General features: G+C 27.7%; 1 protein-coding gene across 2 annotated transcripts; it reads right to left on the bottom strand.

Moving 5' to 3' along the window:
- Positions 1 to 691: 691 nt before the first annotated feature.
- LOC130976636 (agamous-like MADS-box protein MADS2) lies at positions 692 to 5,340 on the bottom strand. 2 transcript variants are annotated; one of them, XM_057901550.1, is made up of 8 exons: positions 5,156 to 5,340; positions 2,412 to 2,490; positions 2,274 to 2,335; positions 2,067 to 2,166; positions 1,757 to 1,798; positions 1,617 to 1,658; positions 1,380 to 1,528; positions 692 to 794 (listed from the first exon to the last, which is right to left on the bottom strand). In XM_057901550.1, the coding sequence occupies exons 1-8, from the start codon at positions 5,338 to 5,340 to the stop codon at positions 692 to 694; spliced, it is 762 nt and encodes a 253-aa protein (XP_057757533.1). The 2 variants fall into 2 exon arrangements, with proteins under 2 accessions (XP_057757533.1, XP_057757534.1); XM_057901551.1 differs by having other exon boundaries at positions 692 to 782.
- Positions 5,341 to 21,921: the final 16,581 nt, after the last annotated feature.

The raw sequence follows: 21,921 nt of genomic DNA, 5'->3' as shown, positions 1-21,921 counted from the left end.
AATTCTCATCCATTTGTGTCAACTTACTTTGATAAAATTTGCTTATTTAGTCTTTTATTTCTTTCCTTCTAATCTCTTTTTTTTTATTAACAAACAATAACTAGATTCCTTATTTTTGGTTAGTTTATGTATGGGCTATAATGAGTGGATTATTTCAGATAAGCCCAACAATCCTTGGGCATATTTCGGCCCAGCTGGGTCCACTCTCTCTTATTGTTTCCTATCCTCTCAAACATATCGGCAACGCTAAAAAAAATCACACACAAAGTAAATAAATAAATAAAAATGAGATAAATTAAGGAAAAATACTAATCATCTAGAAAATAGAAAGGAATTGTGCAAGAGTAGTCAATTATGCCAAACACATACACATGGAACATATTTCTAACTTAGTCACAACAAAAGAGCTTCAAAGATACTCAAATATTATAATTAAAAATCTTAGAATATGCCATATTAGGAGTCTATGGCTAATTGTTCAATAGTTTGATGAAGTGAGTCATAACTGTCTGTTTTATAGTAGCAAAATCAAAATAACACTAGAAAAAAAAAGTACAATCAACATTTACACATTGCCATGACCAAATAAAGAAGCATTTGGCTTTAATTTTCCACCCTCCTTTTTTTGTGAGGTGTTTCTTTCTTTTGGCTTTTCCTTTTAATGTTGCAAAAGGTGAATATAGTGATGAGCTCAAAGCATCCATCCAGGAATGAAACCACTCACTTGTTGAGCTTGAGTTGTTGTTGTAGCAGTTATTTGATCTGATCCTACTCCATTGTACCTATAGTCACTGCTGCATAATTACAACACAAACATTTTAGAACATTATTTTATTTAAATAGATGCATTTATATCTAAATAGTATACACATCAACAATAAACAACAACAATAACAAAGTTTTATTATCTCATATGATGAAGTCAATTAGTTGTATGAATAAAACGGTATCATTTATATCATGTTTAGAGAATATTTTCTATCTTAAAAAACATTATTTATGATCCTAATAAATTAGAATGCATAATTTTTTATTCTAATAAAGATATATATGAGAGTATTCTTAGAGTACCGTATTTATACTTAAATTATAGAAATATTATTAATATAATATTTTTATGTATATCTAAATTATTTATTAATAAGTTAAGACTTTGTTATTGTTATTTGTTGTAGATACATTAATGATAAATATTTTAAAATAAAAAAAATAAAAAAACAAATCATATATTAAAAAATTATATTAAGTATATTTATTTATCTAAATGACTGATCAACTCATTCATCATCTATTATTAGATTCTACTCGCCATTCGATGTATAACAAGTATAACAAATATTTTTTTTATTATATTGATTAATGTTTTAATTTATTGTTACCCAATCTGCAAAGTGGGGTTGCATTCCAGAGGCTGGAAGAAGCCTTGAGATGAGTGAGCATTATGTGGAGCAGCATATTGATGCATACTTTGATCACCAGCTTCCCATGATTGCTGCCTATATTGATTCCTTGAATTGATTTCATCCAGCTATTTAACAAATTGTAAGCATGAATTTCATCATCATCTTCTATAAAAGATAGATTATTAGTGTGGACAATGGTATGAATTAAGTTACCTTCATGCTCAAAGTTCTGTTGACATCTACCAAGATCTGCTCCTGTAATAGAAATCAATAGCTTAAAAATTGTTAATCACACGTAATAAAGCTAAGATGCAAAATTCATTAGCTTGTGTCAGAAGCATGTATGTATATACCTTATTTTGAAGATCAGTTAATTGATCCAGCATAAATTGTGTCTGAGAAATAATGCAATATTTCAAGAAGTGTAAGATAACCAAAAAAATCACATAAACATTTCTCAAGAAAACTTAAAGTAATGAGTTTCTTAATCGAGAGCAAGTCCTAATTCAACATTATGACTCTTTAATTTCAATTCCAAATACAGACGTATAATCAGTTAGTTAAGATTTAGTGTCACTATATTTCATAATTGTTGCCATTTTTATACATAATGAACATTGCTATTAGCAAATTTCTTACACAAAAATCATGACTTTATTATACCTTTGTGGATCTCACTTGCTTCAGAGAAGAATCCAATTGCCTTTCAAGTTGCTCAAGATCTTTGGTACCCAATGGGCCCAAATCTTCCCCTAGAAGATTTCTGCAGCAAGAGAGAATTAACAAAATGTTGCTGATTCAATTAGTACAATAATTATGAAAAATATGAAAATTTTATAATTAGGAGTAGTTTATATATGTAAAACTCACCTTTGAGTCCTTTGAAGAGATTCAAATCTTGCTTTCAGCTTCAAGTACTCACGGTAGCTATTCTGTTACAAAAGAAAATAACAAATGAAAAAAATATATATATATAATGATCATAGAAATAGAAACTTAATTATATACCTCAAGTTCTTTGGCAGGCTTGCTAACTTCCACAGCACCATAACTGCACTTCTGATACCTCTCAAGTGTTTTAAGCATGCTGAATTTCAAGAAACACAAAAGAGGTAACATTAAATTATCAACTATTATCTTCATAATCATCATAAGAATGAAGTGAACTTAAAATATTAGTAACAAGAATGGTTTGATGAATTTCAGCAATATTATTAAATATCTTCTCCCAAAAATCTGTGGAACAAAACAAATGTATCATAGTTTATTCTTGAGAACAATAAAAACAATTTCTAAGTATTTGTAGCACTACTAAACAAACAAACTTTTTAAAATACTTTATTATAATATTTTCCAATAAAAAATATAAGATCAGAAGTGATTATTAACATAATTAGATACCATGATATATATATGCTTTCTAAATATCAAGCAAAGGTATTTTATAAATAAGGATCTTTTTATTTGATAGGGTAAAATTTGTAGGGCACTTCACCAACACAAACCAGCACACTCTTCATTTCTTGGTGTTTCAGATTTAATTGTTCTTCTTCTTTTTCATATTGGTGGACTTCAAAGACTCAATTATATATATTACAACTTGGATTGCAACACTATGATTTCACTCAAAATCTATAACTCATAGATCATTGCCCCATCAAATCCAAGTTATAATCCACTCTTCTTTAAACCAATTAAATGCCCTAATTGGTTTAGCTACTAAATTTTTTAACTATATTAATATAATACCAAAATTAGTTATTAGCATAGATTAATATAAATTAAAATATAAAATACATATTAAAAATAAATTAAACTATACATATATTTATACATAATGTTTAATAATTAATTTTTAGTGTGCATATAATATTTTTTTTATTTTTAGGATAGAGTACATGTTTTAAGTGATTGTAATCAATGGAGAAACTGAGGAAGAAACTAAAGCAGTAAGAGGCTATATTCATTCAAATTGTGGATGAAATTTGCAGGATAAAATTGTAATTAATGTTTTATTTGAAGATTAAAACGAACATAAGAGTAAACAAATTATGTTTACATAAACTTGTGCCATAATCATGGAAAAGTTAGTCCTAGCTTTTTGCTATATTAAGAAGGGCACCTTATTTTGCTGGAAATTAATTAATTAGATTAGGCTTATGCTTAATATATAGATAGTTGGATATTTATCACTAAACATGCTAAGTAATATTATATATTTTGGTGTAAATACTAATGTCAACAATCAAATCATGCCAGTTAATGTCCTATCCACCGAAAGAACAATCATCCAAGATAAAAGCAATAAACAAAAATAATAAAGTAACAAAATTTAATTCAAAAGGTTCTTCAGTTCATCCTCCCTGGTCTATTTGATGTCTTTGATATCGAATATCTAGCTAGGCATAGCTTCATCTTGATTCAAAGAAAAAAAGTGTTCAAAAATTTTGTACAAAGAAGCAAGAAATAAATTTGTATAGAATTCTGCTTATAAAAAATTCGTTTATATATTTAATATTAATAAAAATTAAAAAATTATATTTTTCTAAAAAAAATATCTTTAAATTAATTAAAAAAAAACATTTGTGTGTCTTCAATTCTTCCTACCAGCTTTCTGGTAATGAATTTCAGTGAGTACTATCTTTATGCTTTATTTGCCACTTCAACTTCAAGACTTATATATATATAAACTATTTCATAGATATTGTGGATTAATGGTATTAAAACACAAAGGGTAAGGTATATATCATAAATATGTAGAATGTTATATGTAAATAGATTTGAGATCAAGTAAAAAAAGGCATTAAAATGTTGGTTAAGGAGAAAATGAAATTATAACTTGGAAGAGCTGAAATGGTAGTAAAAAATTTTTACCCTTAGTTACAGAAAAGGCTTTTTTATAATTATTTTTTATTTTTAATAAATAATTGCAAATTAATCACTTACTTTGTCTCTTTCTCTCCCTCTTTCTCCCTTTTTTCTCTTCAAAGGTAGTAAAAATAATTTAAGTAAAAAGATCATATAAATTTTTTTTTGGAGCTGGTCAAAACACTTCATTAACATTTGATACTTCAAATTAAAAAAAAATAATTGCTTATAAAAATTTCATTTCAAGGCATTATTGTTAAGTGCTAACTCTCTTAGCTACTAATAACCAAACTTCCAACAAAAATAAACAAAAGCAAAATACTAACAAACTAAAATAAAATGGAAACTGAAACAAAAAAATAAGGTTAATTGGCCAGGTGAAATTAAAGCAAAAATCTTGATCTAATACTTGCTGCTTAGTATAAAAAGTTAGATTTTAAATAGAAAAAAAAAGTCAAACCCAAAAAAAAGTGACAAAAAAAGCTAGGAGTCAACAATAAACAACAATCATCTAACACAAAAAGTAACCGTACAAGTACACAAGATTATCAGATAAATATATATACTAACCAGATCATGTACTATATTACCAGATCTGATAAATCTAAGAACATTACACTCTAAATATGAAATCAAATTCTCTCAAGAAACACATAAGAGCTTATAAGCTGAACCCAACAAAAAACATTACAAAAATAATCATATTATTATATTAAACAAAAAAAAAACATAGACAAGTAGTAGATAACCATTCCTCCAATCAAATCAAGCAAATCCCAGAAAATTAAAAACCAAAAAATGAACATATATTAGCAAAGAACAATACTAGATCTCATCATAAGACACATAATAAAGAGATGAAAGAAGAAAAGAAAGATGAATACCTAGAGCTGCTGCAAAACTCATAGAGTTTTCCTCTGTTGGAGAAGATGATGAGGGCAACCTCAGCATCACAAAGAACAGATAACTCATAAGCTTTCTTGAGAAGACCATTTCTTCTCTTTGCAAATGTGACTTGCCTGTTTATCTTGTTCTCTATCCTCTTCAACTCAACTCTTCCCCTCCCCATAACAAATTAAAATTAAAAATCGCCCCTTTTCTTTTTTGTCACTTATATTTATATATTGTTTCTATTTCTATCCAATATCTATCTGTTTCTTCCCTCACTTTTTTCTTCCTTTCCTTCTCCTCTTGTTGGGGTTGCCTGATGGTGCTTCTTTTCTGGAGCAGTACCCAAGTGCAACCAAATTTGTGAAAAACAAGAGAAAGTTGGATACTTATTCAAGTTGAAACTTGAAACCCTAGTGAGAGAATTATAAGAGGAAAGGGCATGGACCAGAGAGAGAAAACTGATCCAAAAAGCATATTGTGATGAGTTTTTTTCTCTTGTATTGTCTTGTTTACATCTACTCTCTCTTCTAACTTAGCTTTTTCTATTTTAGTCCACATGTTTTATTTGTACATACAAAAAAAAATTAAATTGAAAAATTATGGATTAAATTATCAAATAGTTTCTAAAATTTAGGTTGTATATCGATTTAATTTTTGAGACTCTGATTAAGAATATTAAGCTAGTAAGACTCGAATCTGCAACTTCTAGATGAGTATGGAGAGATTATGTATAATTCATTGGTTTTGTCTGTTTTTGTTATTCAATCAAAATAAATACAATATCATTTTTATTTTTTTATCATAAAAATTTTTTAGTAAAAATTTATGTATAATTATTTTTATAAAAAATTAATAATTATAATTCAATCAAATTTTTATAATTAATTTTATATAAAAATATCTATATGTGAGGTTTATTTTTTTTAATTTCCGATCAGAAAGAGAGAAAAATAATAACTGGGTGGGGCTTATTAGGGTTATAGGTACTTTCTATTTTCATGCAAAGTTCTTTTTCCCATGCTTTTTCATGTTAAGCTATTTTTGGAAAGGATACATGTTGAGCAAGCGCATACACGGCGCGTGTAAAACACCCCAGCATGTTTGCCGTTGTTTGTGGCGCGTGGTGAGGTACGTGTTATGTTGTATCGTTTGGCATGTCATTTTCCACTCTCTCTCTTCTTCTTCTTCTTGTATTGTATAGAGGCATGAGTATCAAAACTTCGTCACATACCTTAAAATGGATCTACACACGTGTCACTTTATTAATGGATTACATAGTTGCATTAATTCTGTTTCATGCAAGTTAATAATGAGATCAGTAAAGAAAACAATGTTTTAGTGATTCTGTCATTTGTATGGTAGGAAATTAAAACGGTGAGTGAAGTGATTCCAGCTCCAGTAGTGATGTAATGCACTGCAGTCACTTTTTTTCACTATCAGTCATTCTTAAATTTTAGAGTGCAACCAATTTGGTTCACTTAGCAGTTCCATTAAATAAATATGAGGAGTTTGAATTCAATTTTGTGTATATAATAAATTTTTAAATAAAATTTAAATTTGTAACAATTATTTAATTAAACAAATTTTATTAGTATGCTTAAATAAAATATCAGGAGTTATTAGCATGTTAGATTGGAATAATACACTGTCGACAAAATAAAAGAAATTATAAATGGTAGAATTTTAAACAAAAATAAATGATAAAACAGTTTTTTTTTTGAGATATAAAGATCATTTTCACTCAAAACTATATGGTTTTGAAGGATCAAATAACCTGTTTTCATAAAAAAAAAATTATTTTAGTTTAAAAACTATCTGTATCTTAAAAGTAAATAATTGTGGCTATTTTTATTTTTTTGTTAAAATTCGACAGATTTTTAAGAAAAATATACGAGATCGAATTAAATACTTACTCTTAAATTGGTGCGAAAATTACCTGACCTGAGTTTGAATTTTATTATTCATATGAGGATTATTTTGATAGAATTTAATATAAGCATTTACATGTAACACCTTAACTTTTAACGCGTCATGATCGTACAAAAAATAAGGTGTTACTGACCTATTTTTCTTATTTATTATTATTAATAACTATGTGATTATTATTACTTAGCGCTCTTTGATGAATGAGTTTGATCAATAATAAACAAAATTTTCCGGTGTGTTTTTAAAAATTGAAACGCGAAATCGAACTAAAGGCTCAGTATTAAATAGTAAATAAAGAAAATAGGTCAGTAACGCCTTGCTTTTGGTACGATCATGACGTGCTAAAAGTTAGGGTGTTACATTACATATGTGTGTTTAACGAATTTAAAGGTATATTTTTTGTAAATAAAATAATTGATGTTAAATTTATTTAAATTTTTAAATTAAAAAATTTAATTGTTGTGACTGTTGATGCTTGAAAATCGTTTAGCAGGATATATATATTTATATATTTTACGGTGAATTATTAATTTTTCACTATATATATAGGTTGGAATCTTTTGGAGAAATAATAATAGAGGGAGAATTCAAGTGTATACACTAATAATTCTACTGGTTTGAAAGAAAATTTCTAGCACCTATCACCTCTTATGCCTAAGCTATGATGAAGTGAATTAATTTCTTAGCTGCAGGAAATTATTTAGGAAATTGCACCTAATTATTTGTAGAGCAGCGTAGTTATGCACTAAATTATATACCTTCAATCATGTTATTTATTTTCTGAATATGTTTTAATTTACATTATATATACACACTGGAAAAATTAGAAAAAATAACATGCGTTTCTGTTTTATTATATTAATTATTAAAGTCATTAAACATTTTGTCAGATTGTAATTGGATGTATTAACCAGTTATTGATCAATATATAACACGACAAAGGTGTACCTATATATGTATCAGCTTTTAATTTATTTGAACATTCTTACAATTATTCTCAATTTATCTTCTTGTGAGTACGTATGAGTTTTTAATTTGAACACCCTGGGAAGTTATCCTCTTGTTAATTTTTGAGCTACGTACTAATTAATCATTCCTTATTAGTTTTTTTAATTGAGCGTGGTAAAGGATATATAGTGCGTAATTGCGTTTGTCTCATGATATGGAAACAATATATAGGTAATGATGAAAACACTACTTTTATGTAAAACAAAGGAATAATGATACCACATTATTAGGGAAGTAAATATTATTAGGGGCGTTCATGTATAAGATTATATCAGTAAATTTATGATAATTATTTATATCTGATATGCACTCTAGCTGGATTGAATCGTAGATACTACATCTAGGAATTTAGATTTTCTAAATTTTAATTTTTTATTTTAGATGATAAAATGTGATCTCTCACATTTGAAAGTTTTTTTTTTTATATTTTCTGTTAGTCCCACCTATAAAATAAATTGTGAGAGATCATACTTTATCTTTTAAAGTGAAATTCAAAATTTAAAGGATCCAAATCCCACATCTGTATATGCAAATCCGACGCACATATTTGTAGATCTGCATTAAATTATAAATAAATAATATAATTATTTTATGTTTTACTTTAATTAATAATTATTATTTATATATGTTTTATTATTTTATTTTGTTATTTAAGAAAAGTTAATTTAATAATATTTTAAGAGTAAATATATTTAAAAGAATAAAAATATTTATTGATTTTTTTATAGAAATAAATTTTTTTAGTAATTTTTTTAGATATATCCAATATTCTATGTGCCTATGAATAAATGATAAAATATGCATACATTTGACTAAAATTTTAATTTAAATCTCTTTATTTTTTTGATAAAAAAAAGTCTAATAAATAACTAACTATTATTGATGCCCATTAGAAATGTTCTTAAATATTAACCACCATTTGATCATCACTATTTTGTGGTAATTAATGAAATGGCAACCACACATAAGCTAAATAACCATCTCTGTTCAACTTAATTAGAATCCATGTGTTGCTAACATGAATGGTGAATAATTGAATACCAATATCATATTGGAAAAGGAAAAATATCACTTCCAAGCTGCATTTCCATATAAACTGAGTGAATTATTATGCCAACTCATAGTCTATTATTTTCTTTTTAAACTTAGACATTTTGGAATTTGGATGCTATACAAACCAACCTAGCTAGTTGCCATTTCTTGTAGCTATGGTGCCGTCATTAATTATACCAAAACTATACCCTATCTCTAAAAATAAAAATATATATATATAAAAAGAAGAAATGCCAATAATTTGGGTACTTCTGCCCAAACCACAGTGATACTAATACTCTAATATATAGTATAGATTGCTTGGGATAGCTGCAAAAACATGTACGGTTAGGTCAAACGGAAGAAGATCAGAAGTAATTTTGGATTTTAGGGTTTGGGTTATAACTACCTCTAGTTAATACCCCCCAAAAAATTTTTTATCTTAATTCTGTATTTCTATATATTTATTTTTTCTTTTCTTTAGTCTTGCAATATAATAAGTATTATGAATAAAGATTTAATTTAAGAGTTTAATATTAAGGTTTTTTTTTTTTTTACAGAAATAAAAGTAGTAATATATGCTAACATTATAATTTTTTGTGTTTTTCAAAAGTGTAGAAGGTACACAAATCGGATGATCAGATTTCTGTACTTGAAATTTTTTTAATTTTTTTAAATAAAAATCTCTCGATCCAATTTCTGTACCTCTCACAAATTAGACGGTCCGATTTTTGTATATATCACAAATTGGACGGTCTGATTTTCTCATAAATTGGATAGCTCGATTTTTGTTTCTCTAATTAAACAGTTCCACATTTAAAAATAACATTTCATTGGTCCACATTTCAAAAAAACATCATTACTACTTTAATATCAAAAACAAAAAATGTAATATTAATGTACTGATATTATAAAATATTTTATATATAATTATATAATTATATTATTTTTTTATAATTATCTTTTATTGATATAATATTATCTAAATTGATATACATATAAAACTATTGTATTACATTAAAATTATATTCTTATTTTGAAACACTCATTAAGAATACTTTAAGTTAAAATAGTAACTGTAATTAAAATTTAGTCTTTTAATAATTTTTTTCTGATAAAAAAGTGGCATCATCTGATGACAACATTTCAATTCAGATGTTCATCAATTTCCAATGGTCTTGAGGGTGCAATAATAGGAAAGAAGTGTCACAGCAGAAACGTGTCGAGCTACTATTGGTCTATATGTACAGTGCCAGGTGACGCAGCCTGCGCACCAATTGATGGATGTAAAAGCCTTGCAGGAGGAAAAAACGACGACGTAGAATCGACAAAGAAATAATAAGCCTTAATTAATATAATTTTAAAATAATTTTGTTCATTTAATTATTGGTGATTTTCTCTGACTATGTAACACTGCTGATGATGAAATGATACCTCCATAGTCCATTCACACCTCATTAATCTCTGACTATCGATCTATCCCTGTCCTATTCCATTTCCATAAAGAAAAAGAGAGAAAAATATACAAAACCACTTAAATATAGATAGGAAAAGAATGTTTCTATTGTTGTTTTAGTTTTTTTTTACTTTAACTTTGATGTGACAAAAAATTAAGAACAAATTACGTAATTAAATAAAGTAAATTTTAAAATAATCCAAATACAATATTTAAAAATTAGTTATATTTTAGTCTTGTAACTAATTTATATAAATCGCTACATGGTGTAAATTTTTTAAAATTTAAACAAATTATTCTAAAATATCACAGTTTGTGTACAAACTAAAATATAATATAAACTTTTGTAATTTTTTGCAATTTATATTATAGCATCATAGAAACTTCATAAACCTTACCAACAAGTAGCTGTTGAAAAGTTAATAAATTATAACTCAAATGACATAGTCTCTCCATATTCATTCAAGAAGTCACGGGTTCGAATCTCCATATTTTTTGTAAAAAAAAAATATTTATTAATTACAAAAAAGAAACATAACCAATTTTCAATGGTTGTATTTGAGTAATTTTAAAATTCACTTTATTTAACTATGTAATTCGCTCAAAATTTAAACAAATTTAATAATTTTTGTATAAAATTATATAGTTTTGTTGTTTCTATATTTATATGTGTTGCTTTTCTAAATAAGTTTATGTTTTTTCTATACTAGTCATGTTGGTTGTTTCCAAAAGCATTGGAACATCTTCCAATTAAGCACATGGCTAGCTTATTAGATTGTCACTCTCTTGCATGATGGAAATAAGTTAAAAGGTTGTAGTATATGTGTGCTTGTGTGTTCACTTCAAGTTAAACCATTTAATTTCTAAATTGATCACTAATGAATATATATTTGTTAAAGCATTTGCTCTCAATTTAATTCAACATGCTATATTTATATATCAATCAATAATTTTAGCAAATTAAATGCAATGACATATATACATTATACTAGGATTCCATTATAAGCCAATAATCCACACATACCCAAAGGCCATGTGCATGATTTTGACTATATATCCTTCAAATCTTTCCAAAAGTGCTAGAGACTACTTTTCCCATTGCATACATCTTCATAAAATTTTGGTTCAAGCAAGAACTATTTTTTTTTTCATAAACTAGTCAAGGTGTTTAATAGAAAAAATTTAATAGCTCAAAAAAATTAAATTTTTTACTAGTGATAACTTTAGGTTAAAAAGTTTAATATGGATTTTAGAGGTATGCTTTACTTGAAAATAAAGGTTTTTGGTGTATATATAGGTGGGTGGACGTTACAAGTAAGTAACGTATTGAGTCAACACAGAACCAACGTGTTGAATACGTAGCATAATCACATGCAACACACGGGTAACGTGTTGTCACGTGACGCACATCCATTTAACATACAGATAACGTATTGGATTATTTTTCTAATACCCCACAATTCTGTAAAACATCCCAAACATCCATATTTAAACAAAATACAATTCTTTTCTCCATATCTAAAATCATTTCTAATAACTTTAACCAATGCCTTAAGAAAACTTGTTTGCATAGCTTTATTTATTTATTGTACTAAGAGTTATTACTTAAACTTCTAAAAGTAAATTATTATATGAACTTAAAATGACATAAACCTGGATCACTATAGTTTTAAAAGCTATGGATATAAAATCGGTTAAATGATTTGATTGATTTAACTAATTTTTTATTTAACGATTTTCAGTTATCAACTTTATGTGAAATTGACTGCACTTGAGTTTCACCTTAATAAAAAATCGAAAAAAAAAAAAGTTGATTTGCCTAATCCTATCAATTTTTTAGACTTCAAATGTCAAATCCTAATTAAAAAAAAATGTAGTAAAAAGACTGTCGTTGCTTGATAATTAAATAGTTCCCATATATATATACATACAACTAGCAAACAAGATACAAGAGGGAACACCTTATTAATTTGTAAGGTCAACAATGACCTTTAAACCCTAAATATTCTTCATGCTTCACACATCCAAAATGGGCATCCGTCTAAGAACCATTATTTTTTCCTTAGATGCATCATGCACATGCTTGTGACAGTGTTGTACACTTATACTAATTATATGATAAATCTATTTACACTTTTTTTTAAAAAAATTCCCGTCTATTTAACTTTACTTTGTTCCTGCTAATTAAGACTGGTTATCATGTTTCTCTTTCAAAATAGCTTTTAATTTTGCTACAAGGTGCAATGATATGATAAGACAGACAAGCATCAATGATTTGTTTGGTTGAGGGAAAACAATGGATGGACCTCGTGGGATGCTTGATCTAATAGGGAAAGAATATTGTTCAAAGGCTTATCAATTATGGAAAATAATTAACTTATAAACAACATTAATTAGACCTGGCAAACAACCAGTGTTTAAACATTAAATTTAAAGAAATACCAAGCGAACAAATTATTTTTATAAACAAGTTTAATTAATTCTTTTTTTTCATCTTATGCGTCACTTTTTTTTAATTAATTTTTATTGTGTCAATAAATTATTAGACTAAATTAGTTGAACTTACTAATTATTAAAATGACTTGGTCATATAGTATTACCGATTAATTTATAATTAATCACAGGTTGGTTTGATTGGTATGGTGGAAAACCTTTCTTTTTTTTTTTGGGTCAAGGAATTGATTGTCAGCGCAAATTTTTCGTATGCATATATTGTGGGCCAGATGGTATATATAGTTGGGCTTTTCTTACCCAATTTGTTTTGGGCTTCATAATAAAAACTACCAAAATCAAAAAAGAAATATACCCAAATCAGACCAAAAATAGAATACACAAAAGTAAAAAAAAAAGGGAAAGAAAATAATTATGTAATAATCTTCTTATACTTACTTTTTAGAATATTTTAAATTTATTAATACAAAGCAAATATTTCAATAATGTTTTATACTTGTTTAAAAAATATTGACAATAACTTAATTAAATACTTTTAATGCAATATAACAACTCAATTACAAAATTTCAAACTAAAATCTAAAGAGTAATTAAACCTATTTAATTTAAGTAGGTAGAAGTGCAATTCCGATATGCTAAAATCTATTGACCACAGCCACAATATATACCTTCACGTCCACTAACTAACTTTAATATTGGACATCAATTTATTTATTTCTTACCATTAAACTAGGTTAAGTTTAGGGTTTAGGGTTAAGTTTAGATTTTAGACTAAACTTTAGACTAAAGGTCAATAGGTCATGATGCATGTGTGTCAATAAAACAAACAATCTTTTCTCTCACCGGCGTTAGTCTTTCTCTATAAGAGTTTCTGTCCAATTTTTAAAGTATTGTTTAATTATTTTTGAAATAGTCCATAATTTATTATAAGTATATAATCACGTGAAGTGAAAATCATTCTCATTTTTTTATATAAATCACAAATTTTATTCTTGTGATCAATAACGTTCAGTTTAATATTAATCCTCCTAACTAATACAAATCATTAGATGAATAACTCAATTTCTAATAGTACCAATCTTCTTCACATAGATTTAGTAAATATGTATAACATGATAATAATTATAATTATATTTTATTATTATAAAATATAATTAATTTTCTAGTTATTTAACTAATAAATTAAAACACTTATATAGTAATTTAAATAATAACATATAACTTAAAATTTTATTCTTTTAAATTTGATATTTAAAAAAATTGATAATTTTTTTATTATTAATACAATTAAATATTTTATTTTTTTATATATATTAATAAATAATTATTTAAAAATTAATGTCTTATAAGATTATAAAATTGGCTCTTTATAATATTCATAATTAATTTTTTTTTAATTAATATTGTTACTAAAAAAACTAGAACTAACTTCAAAAGAAGAAAATCAATAGATATCCGTATATTTAGATGTTACTTTTTATTTTAACTGTTATTTATTATTAGTTAATATTACTATATTTCAAAATTTAAATTATTAATGGATCTTATTATTCAATAATATTTAACCATGTAATAAAAATATATAATAATATAATTACAAAATAAAATATAAAATAATTGAATGAATTAAAAATAAAAAAATAAAAATAAATCTTTAATTGAATCAAAAGAAATTAAATAATGAAGTTAAGGAGTCTTACTAGGAGCCATAGAATAAAAAAACAACAAAAGAAAATAATTAAAATGTTAGAGAACATGCAAAAATTGTTTTTAGTACTTAAATTTAAATAACTGACTTAATTTTTAATTATTTATTATTATTATTATTTAATTATTTTTATAATCAATATAGTATTATTATAAAATAGTGAGATTTTTTTTATACATTATGAAAACAGAAATAAATTAAAAAAATTATAGTGGAGTTAAATTTATTTATTAAATGGGATAAATAAATTTTTATTCCATATACTACATATACTACATGTAACTTAACAAAATTTTAGTGGGGCATTTGCCCCCACATTCCCTAAAGTAGATCCGTCCCTGAATGTATGTATATTTTTTGGAAAAATTTCAGTTTACATAACCTACACAAATGAATTAGTAAAATAAACGCATGATTTATTAAATTTTCATAATATTCTATCTTTTCTCTCACTTATTATTATACACAGTACGAAATTTATGTTCGATCTCTAACATTTACTTAAGTCAATCAGTAAATTAAAGTTAAAATACTATTGTGAGTTATTCTTCAGTAACTTATGTATATGTTGTTACAAATGTTGCTTTTGTTTATATTTAAGGTTTTGATGACAGGTAGAAGAAATTATTGTAACGAACATATACAATGTTAGAGTAGTAAATTAATTTTCTATTCTATTATAATTAGTTAGAGGGTAGATTAGTCTTTCTACCCTAATCAGGGATGACTTGTGTATATGCTATATATAATAACTTTACTCTTTGAAGAAGCAGAGTTTTCCTAATATTTATTTTATCATATTCAATCTATCAAGTTTACCTTCTTCTCTCATTCTCTAATATTCATCTGTAAGTTCTTCAATCTTATTACTCAAGATTCTAATATGGTATCAGAGCTTAGATTCTTGAAAATTTTTTTTCTCGTTTCAAAAAAAAAACCCTTCACTATCATAGCTGACAAATTGAATGAAGACAACTATTCAACCTGAAGGTATCTTGCGTTACTCACCGTCCAGAGTCTCGATTTGGAAGATCACTTAAACCCAGCGAAGATTCCTCTTCAATTTGCTACAGATGAGACAAAGAAAACTGCTACCGAATCGGCGGACTTCAATAAATGGCGTCTCCGAGACCTAACCCTCACTACTTAGATCGTGGCATCCATGACCACTAACTTCAAAAGCAAGGTCATACATCTCACCCGATTTCATTTAGTTTGGGAAAAGATTGATGATTACTTCACCGCCGCATCTTTAGCTCGCGTTCAGAGCCTCAAATCGCAACTCAAGTCAGTGAAGAAGACGGGCACCGTACCTGATTACCTTGCTCATATTCAAAAACTAGTAGATTTTCTATTTGTAATTGGCTATTAAGTTCATGAGGATGACCATATTCAAGCTATTCTTGATGGTCTCCCAGATGAGTACACTGTCTACAACGCTTCGGTAATGTTAAGATTGGGCTCCTTTAAGGTTGTAGAGGCTGAATCTTTTCTTTTGGCATTTGAAAATATGCTTGACAGACACAAGAATCCTGGAATAGCTATGCCGATGGCCAACTTCACTCAACACTTCAACTTCAACAGAGGAGGAGGAGCGAGAAGAGGTAGAAGTGGAAGAGGCTTTCGAGGAGGTGGGAGGTTTGGATTCACGAATCAAAGACCCCAATGTCAATTCTATGCGGTCGTTCTGGCCATGTGGTTTGAAACTGTTATCATCAATTTGATACATCTTTTCAACCAAATGTGGCTAATTCCTCTAATCAATTTCAGATACCATATGGAAATTTCCAGCCACCACCTCCGTCTTCCACTTTTCATCAACCAAGAGCTTATATTTTCACACCATCATCCGTTAGTGAAGCTTCTTGGTTCCCGAATTCAGGAGCAAGTCAACACATTACCCCAGACTCCAACAATTTACTCACTGCCTCTTCCACGAATCTTAATTCAGACCAGCTTTATGTAGGTAATGGGGCAGGTATACCGATCTCTTCTTCAGGTTCCTCTATTCTTTTTGAACCTTCCACTAACATTGTTTATTGTCTGAATGATCTTCTTCATGTTCCTCAAATTACACAGAATCTATTAAGTGTTTCAAAATTTACCTTTGATAACCATATTTATTTTAAATTCTGGCCTGATGTTTGCTTAATTGGTGACCAGGATACCAAGAACATACTTTTACAAAGCAATGCTAGGAATGAGATTTATACCTTAGATAACCTTAGGATCCCAAGATCTTTGACTACTAGTTCTGAAATTGTTTGTAATAATGCTACTCCTCAGCAGCCTCAAACCAAATCCATTGTAATCAACACTGTGCCTATTTCTGATTTTAGTAATTCACATGTATTAGACTCATGTTTGGATCTGGCCTTTAATTCTCCGGCAAATAAAAATAAAGATGTGCAATTATGACACAAGAGGTTAGGCCATAGTGCTATTCAGACTGTTCTTACTGTTCTTAATCAAACTTATAATTTTTCTGGTTCTGCTACTAAATTTCAACATGTAAATGAAATATGTTCTATGACAAAGATGCATCACTTACATTTTCCTGCTTCTGAAACTTCCTATACACAGCCATTACAACTTGTTTTTGTAGACATTTGGGGACCAGCCCCCATGAAATCTAGAAATAGATTTCGATACTATATATGTTTTGTTGATGCATATACAAAATATACTTGTCTTTATTTGCTGACTAATAAATCACAAGCATTCGTTGCATTTCAAACTTATAAAGATTTTATGGAGAAGTAAAGTGGTCACAAAATCAAAGCAATACAATCGGATAAAGGTATGGAATTTCTTTCAAAAGATTTTATTTTATTCTTGACATCCGAAGGCATTTTGCACAGACAGTCTTGTGGTTACACACATCATCAACAAGGTAGTGTGAAAAGAAAACATAGGCACATCACAGAGATGAGCCTCTCTTTACTTGCCACAGCTTCCTTACCCATGACTTTCTGGGAAGATGCCTTCATTAGTGCAGCTTATATCATCAATAGACTCCCTACAAAGGTATTGCAAGATAAAAGTCCTTTTGAGATGCTGTTTAATAAAAAATAAGACTATAATTTCTTTAAAATTTTTGGTTGCGCATGTTACCCTTTCTTAAGACCATATAATAAGGTAAAGTTTGCATATAAATCAGAACAATGTTTGTTTTTAGGATATGATGCTAATCACAAAGGCTATAGGTGTATGGCAAAAAATGGAAAAATATACCTAGCAAGACATGTTAATTTTAATGAATCTGTGTTTCCCTATAGTATTATATTTTCTAAGTCTGATTCCTCTTCTTATAAGTCTGAATCTGTAGCATTGGCTGAGAATCCTATTTTTTATATTACTCCACCAACTAATACATCCTCTTTCCCTCTTTCCCCTTCAACTAGTACATCGTCCCATCAATCTCTTGGTCAACCCCCTCGTTTAGAACAACCTAACACTTGTCCATCCACTCCTACATCTACATTAAACACCTTATCTAGCAACACAACTTCACATTCAGCTTCTAGTACATCAGATTCATCTATACCAATTGGGGACATTGACATTGTCTTACCCCTATCTCTCCGACTCCATCCCCACCCAATAACACTCATGCCATGGTAACTCGATCAAAATCTGGAATTACTAAACCTAGAGCTTTAGCTACCACAACTACTTCCAAACCTACAACCACTGATTTAATACACAACATCCCTAAGACTGTAGCTCAAGCTCTAGCCTTTTCACACTGAAAATAAGTCATGGACATTGAATTTCAAGCACTTATGAAGTGTCAAACATGGACTCTCAAAGAACCACCCCCAAATGCTACCATCACAGGAAGCAAATGGATTTTTGTCATTAAAAAGAATCAATTTGAAAACATTCTAAGATACAAAGCTAGGCTAGTTGGTAAAGACTTTCATCAAACAGATGGAATAGATTATGAGTAGGTTTATAGCCCGGTTGTGAGGCCTAGTACAATTCAGATTATTTTTAGTATTACTGTCCCTTTAGGTTGGCCATTATGACAATTTGACTTTAATAATGCGTTTCTCAATGGTAAATTAGACGAAACTGTCTATATGGCCCAACCACCAGGTTACTCTCATTCAAATTCATCCTTAATTTGCTGTCTAAACAAGGCTCTCTATGGTTTGAAGCAAGCTCCACGAGCTTGGTTCAATACCTTGGCCAAAATCTTAGCCAAATTTGGATTTAAGAATGCTAATTATGATATTTTTTTGTTTATTAAATATACTTCCTCTTCTGTTGTTTACTTAATTGTGTATGTTGATGATATTATCATAACTGGTAATAATATGACTGAAATTAATGCTCTCATATCTGATCTCAATAATTTTTTTTAAAAGATTTGGGACAATTCAGCTTTTTCTTGGGCCTGGAAGCAAATTATTTGCCACAAAAAAATTTGTTAATTACTCAATCTAAATATGCATCAGAATTATTAAAAAGATCAGCTATGGAGGACTCAAGTCCCATGCCTACTCTTATGATATCTAGTCTTAAGATGTCTGCTAATGACTCAAAATTCTTTGATAATCCAAAATTTTATAGGTCAATCGTAGGTGGCTTACAATATTTAACTCTTACTAGGCCAGATTTATCATACTTGCTTAATAAAGTATCTCAATATATGCACCAACCTACACTAAACCATTGGAAGTGTGTGAAAAGAATTTTGAGATATTTGAGAGAAATTTTAAATCATGGCTTATTTTTTACAAAATCTACTGATTTCCGCTTACTTTCCTTTGCAGATTCTGATTGGAGTGGTGACTTAGATGACAGAAAATCTATTACAGGCTTTTGTGTGTATCTTGGCAATAATCTAGTCTCCTAAAAAAGTAATAAACAAACTAAACTCAGCAGAAGCAGTACTGAAGCAGAATACAGATCTATAGCTGCTGCACAAACTGAAATTATGTCTCTTCAACAGTTGCTCGGGGAGCTGCACATTCCTCAAAAAATCTCACCTACCATCTACTGCGATAACCAGTCCACTTGCCTTCTAGCTGCTAATCCTGTCCTTCATAGCAGGTGCAAGCACTTGGAGCTAGACTTACACTTTATGAGGGATCTAGTCAACCGCAGAAAACTTTTTGTCGTGCATATACCTTCAACAGATCAGATAGCAAATACTCTAACTAAACCTCTCTCCTTGCCAGCATTTCAGAAATTTAGAATCAAACTGAGAGTACATGACAGATCAAGTACCTCAGTTTGAGGGGAGGGTGTTAGAGTAGTGAATTAATTTTCTATTCTATTATGATTAGTTAAAAGGTAGATTAGTCTTTCTATCCTAATCAGGAATGACTTGTATATATGCTATATATAATAACATTACTTTTTGGAGAAACATAGTTTTCCTAATATTCATTCTATCATATTCAATCTATCAAGTTTATCTTCTTCTCTTATTCTCTAATATTTATCTATAAATTTTTTAATCTTGTTACTTAAGATTCTAATATATAAAAGTAATGTCTTTTCATCATATACATGCCTTCTGTTATGTATGTATACAAAAAATTTATGTATAAAAAAAATTTATGTATATTAATAGATTATTATTTCAGGTTTTAATTGTTGATTTTAATTATATATATTATATATTTTTTATAATTAAGATGAATAATTAAAAAATGGGGGGCATGCATTTTTTATTTGTGGCAGGAATTAACATATGGCTAGATACGTCTAGAAGATAAGCTAGGTAATGTTTGGCCATATAATCAAATCTTACATACTTTACGCTATATATGGACTTAGTTGGAAATATCAGCATATTCTTCTTCCACAACTAAAAAAGTTGCTCAATAAACTGCGCCAAACATTTTGTGTGGAGAAAAAATATTTGAAGTCAATTGTCGTTGATTATGCATCATTAGTCATTACTATTAGATTTGGGGAAAAGAATTTTGATCTTATCTTTGCCTGACACGTACACCAATATGCTCTATTATATATTATATATTGCTTGCCATTGTCTATATCTTCAAAAGCGAATTGCACACATAAAGTTATTCATTATTTTCTTTTACCACTCCATATTTAGGGTGTTTATATATCGGATTTGATCTACATATTTATATTATTTATTCGAATATGATATAAAAATTATGGATATCGATTTATTTGCAAGATTATTTGATTGGATCTGATCCAATCTACAGTGTTATCAGATTGAATTGCGAATTTTATATAAGTATTCGCATATCTACAAATCCATAAAAATAAATAAATAAATAAATAATTTTTTATATTTTATTTTAATTAATAATTATTATATATGTTATATTATTTTATTTTTATTATTTAAAAAATATGTTTAATAATATTTTAAAAATAAATATATTTAAAAAAATAAAAATTACTAAATTAATTATTATGTATTTATGAATATTTATTTATATTGATTTACATATTTTTTAGTTAAATAATTAGTTATCAAAATAATTAAATTTATAAAAAATAATAATCAATATAACAAAAATCTTTTTATGAGATAACAATCACATATTTTTATAATTGATTTTTAATATGCATTTAGCATCATTAATAAAAAAAATCTAAAAATATATATATATATATATATATATATATATATATATATATATACATACATACATAAAGTTTTTGAAAACTTTAGAGATCTTGAAGTTTCTTCTCTCTGTCTTTTTGGCAAACACCTTTACAATATTCAATTGTTTCAGTTACTATCATTACCTATTTCCAGGGTAAAGCTCTTATGCACAATCATATGGGTCAAGCATTTGAATTTTGTCCTAATAAGATATACCAAATTATAAACTATATGCTACTAATTACAGTAGGAAGGCCACGTGTTAACTTAGTGACTAACCCTTCACAAAGTTTTGTTCCCCATTATACCTTAATTGGAATCCTATGCTCAAATTTAATGGTTAGTTTCATTGAACAATTTTAAAGCACACGACCCACGTACGGTTGGCAGAAAACAAGGATAAATAAAATTACATAAATCATTCATGCTTTGATAATACATTTCATTAATTCATCTTTATGCAATCTAAATCGTGGAATTATGGATTAATTTAATTTAATCATGCACCTGTGCTATAACCATGGCTTCCAAAGCCATTTTCAAGGGGACAGCAACAACCAACTCCATTTTT

The sequence above is a fragment of the Arachis stenosperma genome, chromosome 4 (assembly GCF_014773155.1).
Source record: "Arachis stenosperma cultivar V10309 chromosome 4, arast.V10309.gnm1.PFL2, whole genome shotgun sequence".
Lineage (NCBI taxonomy): Eukaryota > Viridiplantae > Streptophyta > Magnoliopsida > Fabales > Fabaceae > Arachis > Arachis stenosperma.
The sequence above is the reverse complement of the archived record's forward strand: the minus strand, read 5'-3'. Positions and strand labels throughout refer to the sequence as shown.

Coding starts and splice junctions, on each gene's coding strand:
- LOC130976636 (XM_057901550.1), bottom strand. CDS start 5,340: ATGGGGAGGGGAAGAGTTGAGTTGAAGAGGATAGAGAACAAGATAAAC. Junction 2,167..2,273: donor TCTCTTCAAAGGACTCAAAG/GTGAGTTTTACA, acceptor CTCTTGCTGCAG/AAATCTTCTAGGGGAAGATT. Junction 1,799..2,066: donor AGCAAGTGAGATCCACAAAG/GTATAATAAAGT, acceptor ATTATTTCTCAG/ACACAATTTATGCTGGATCA.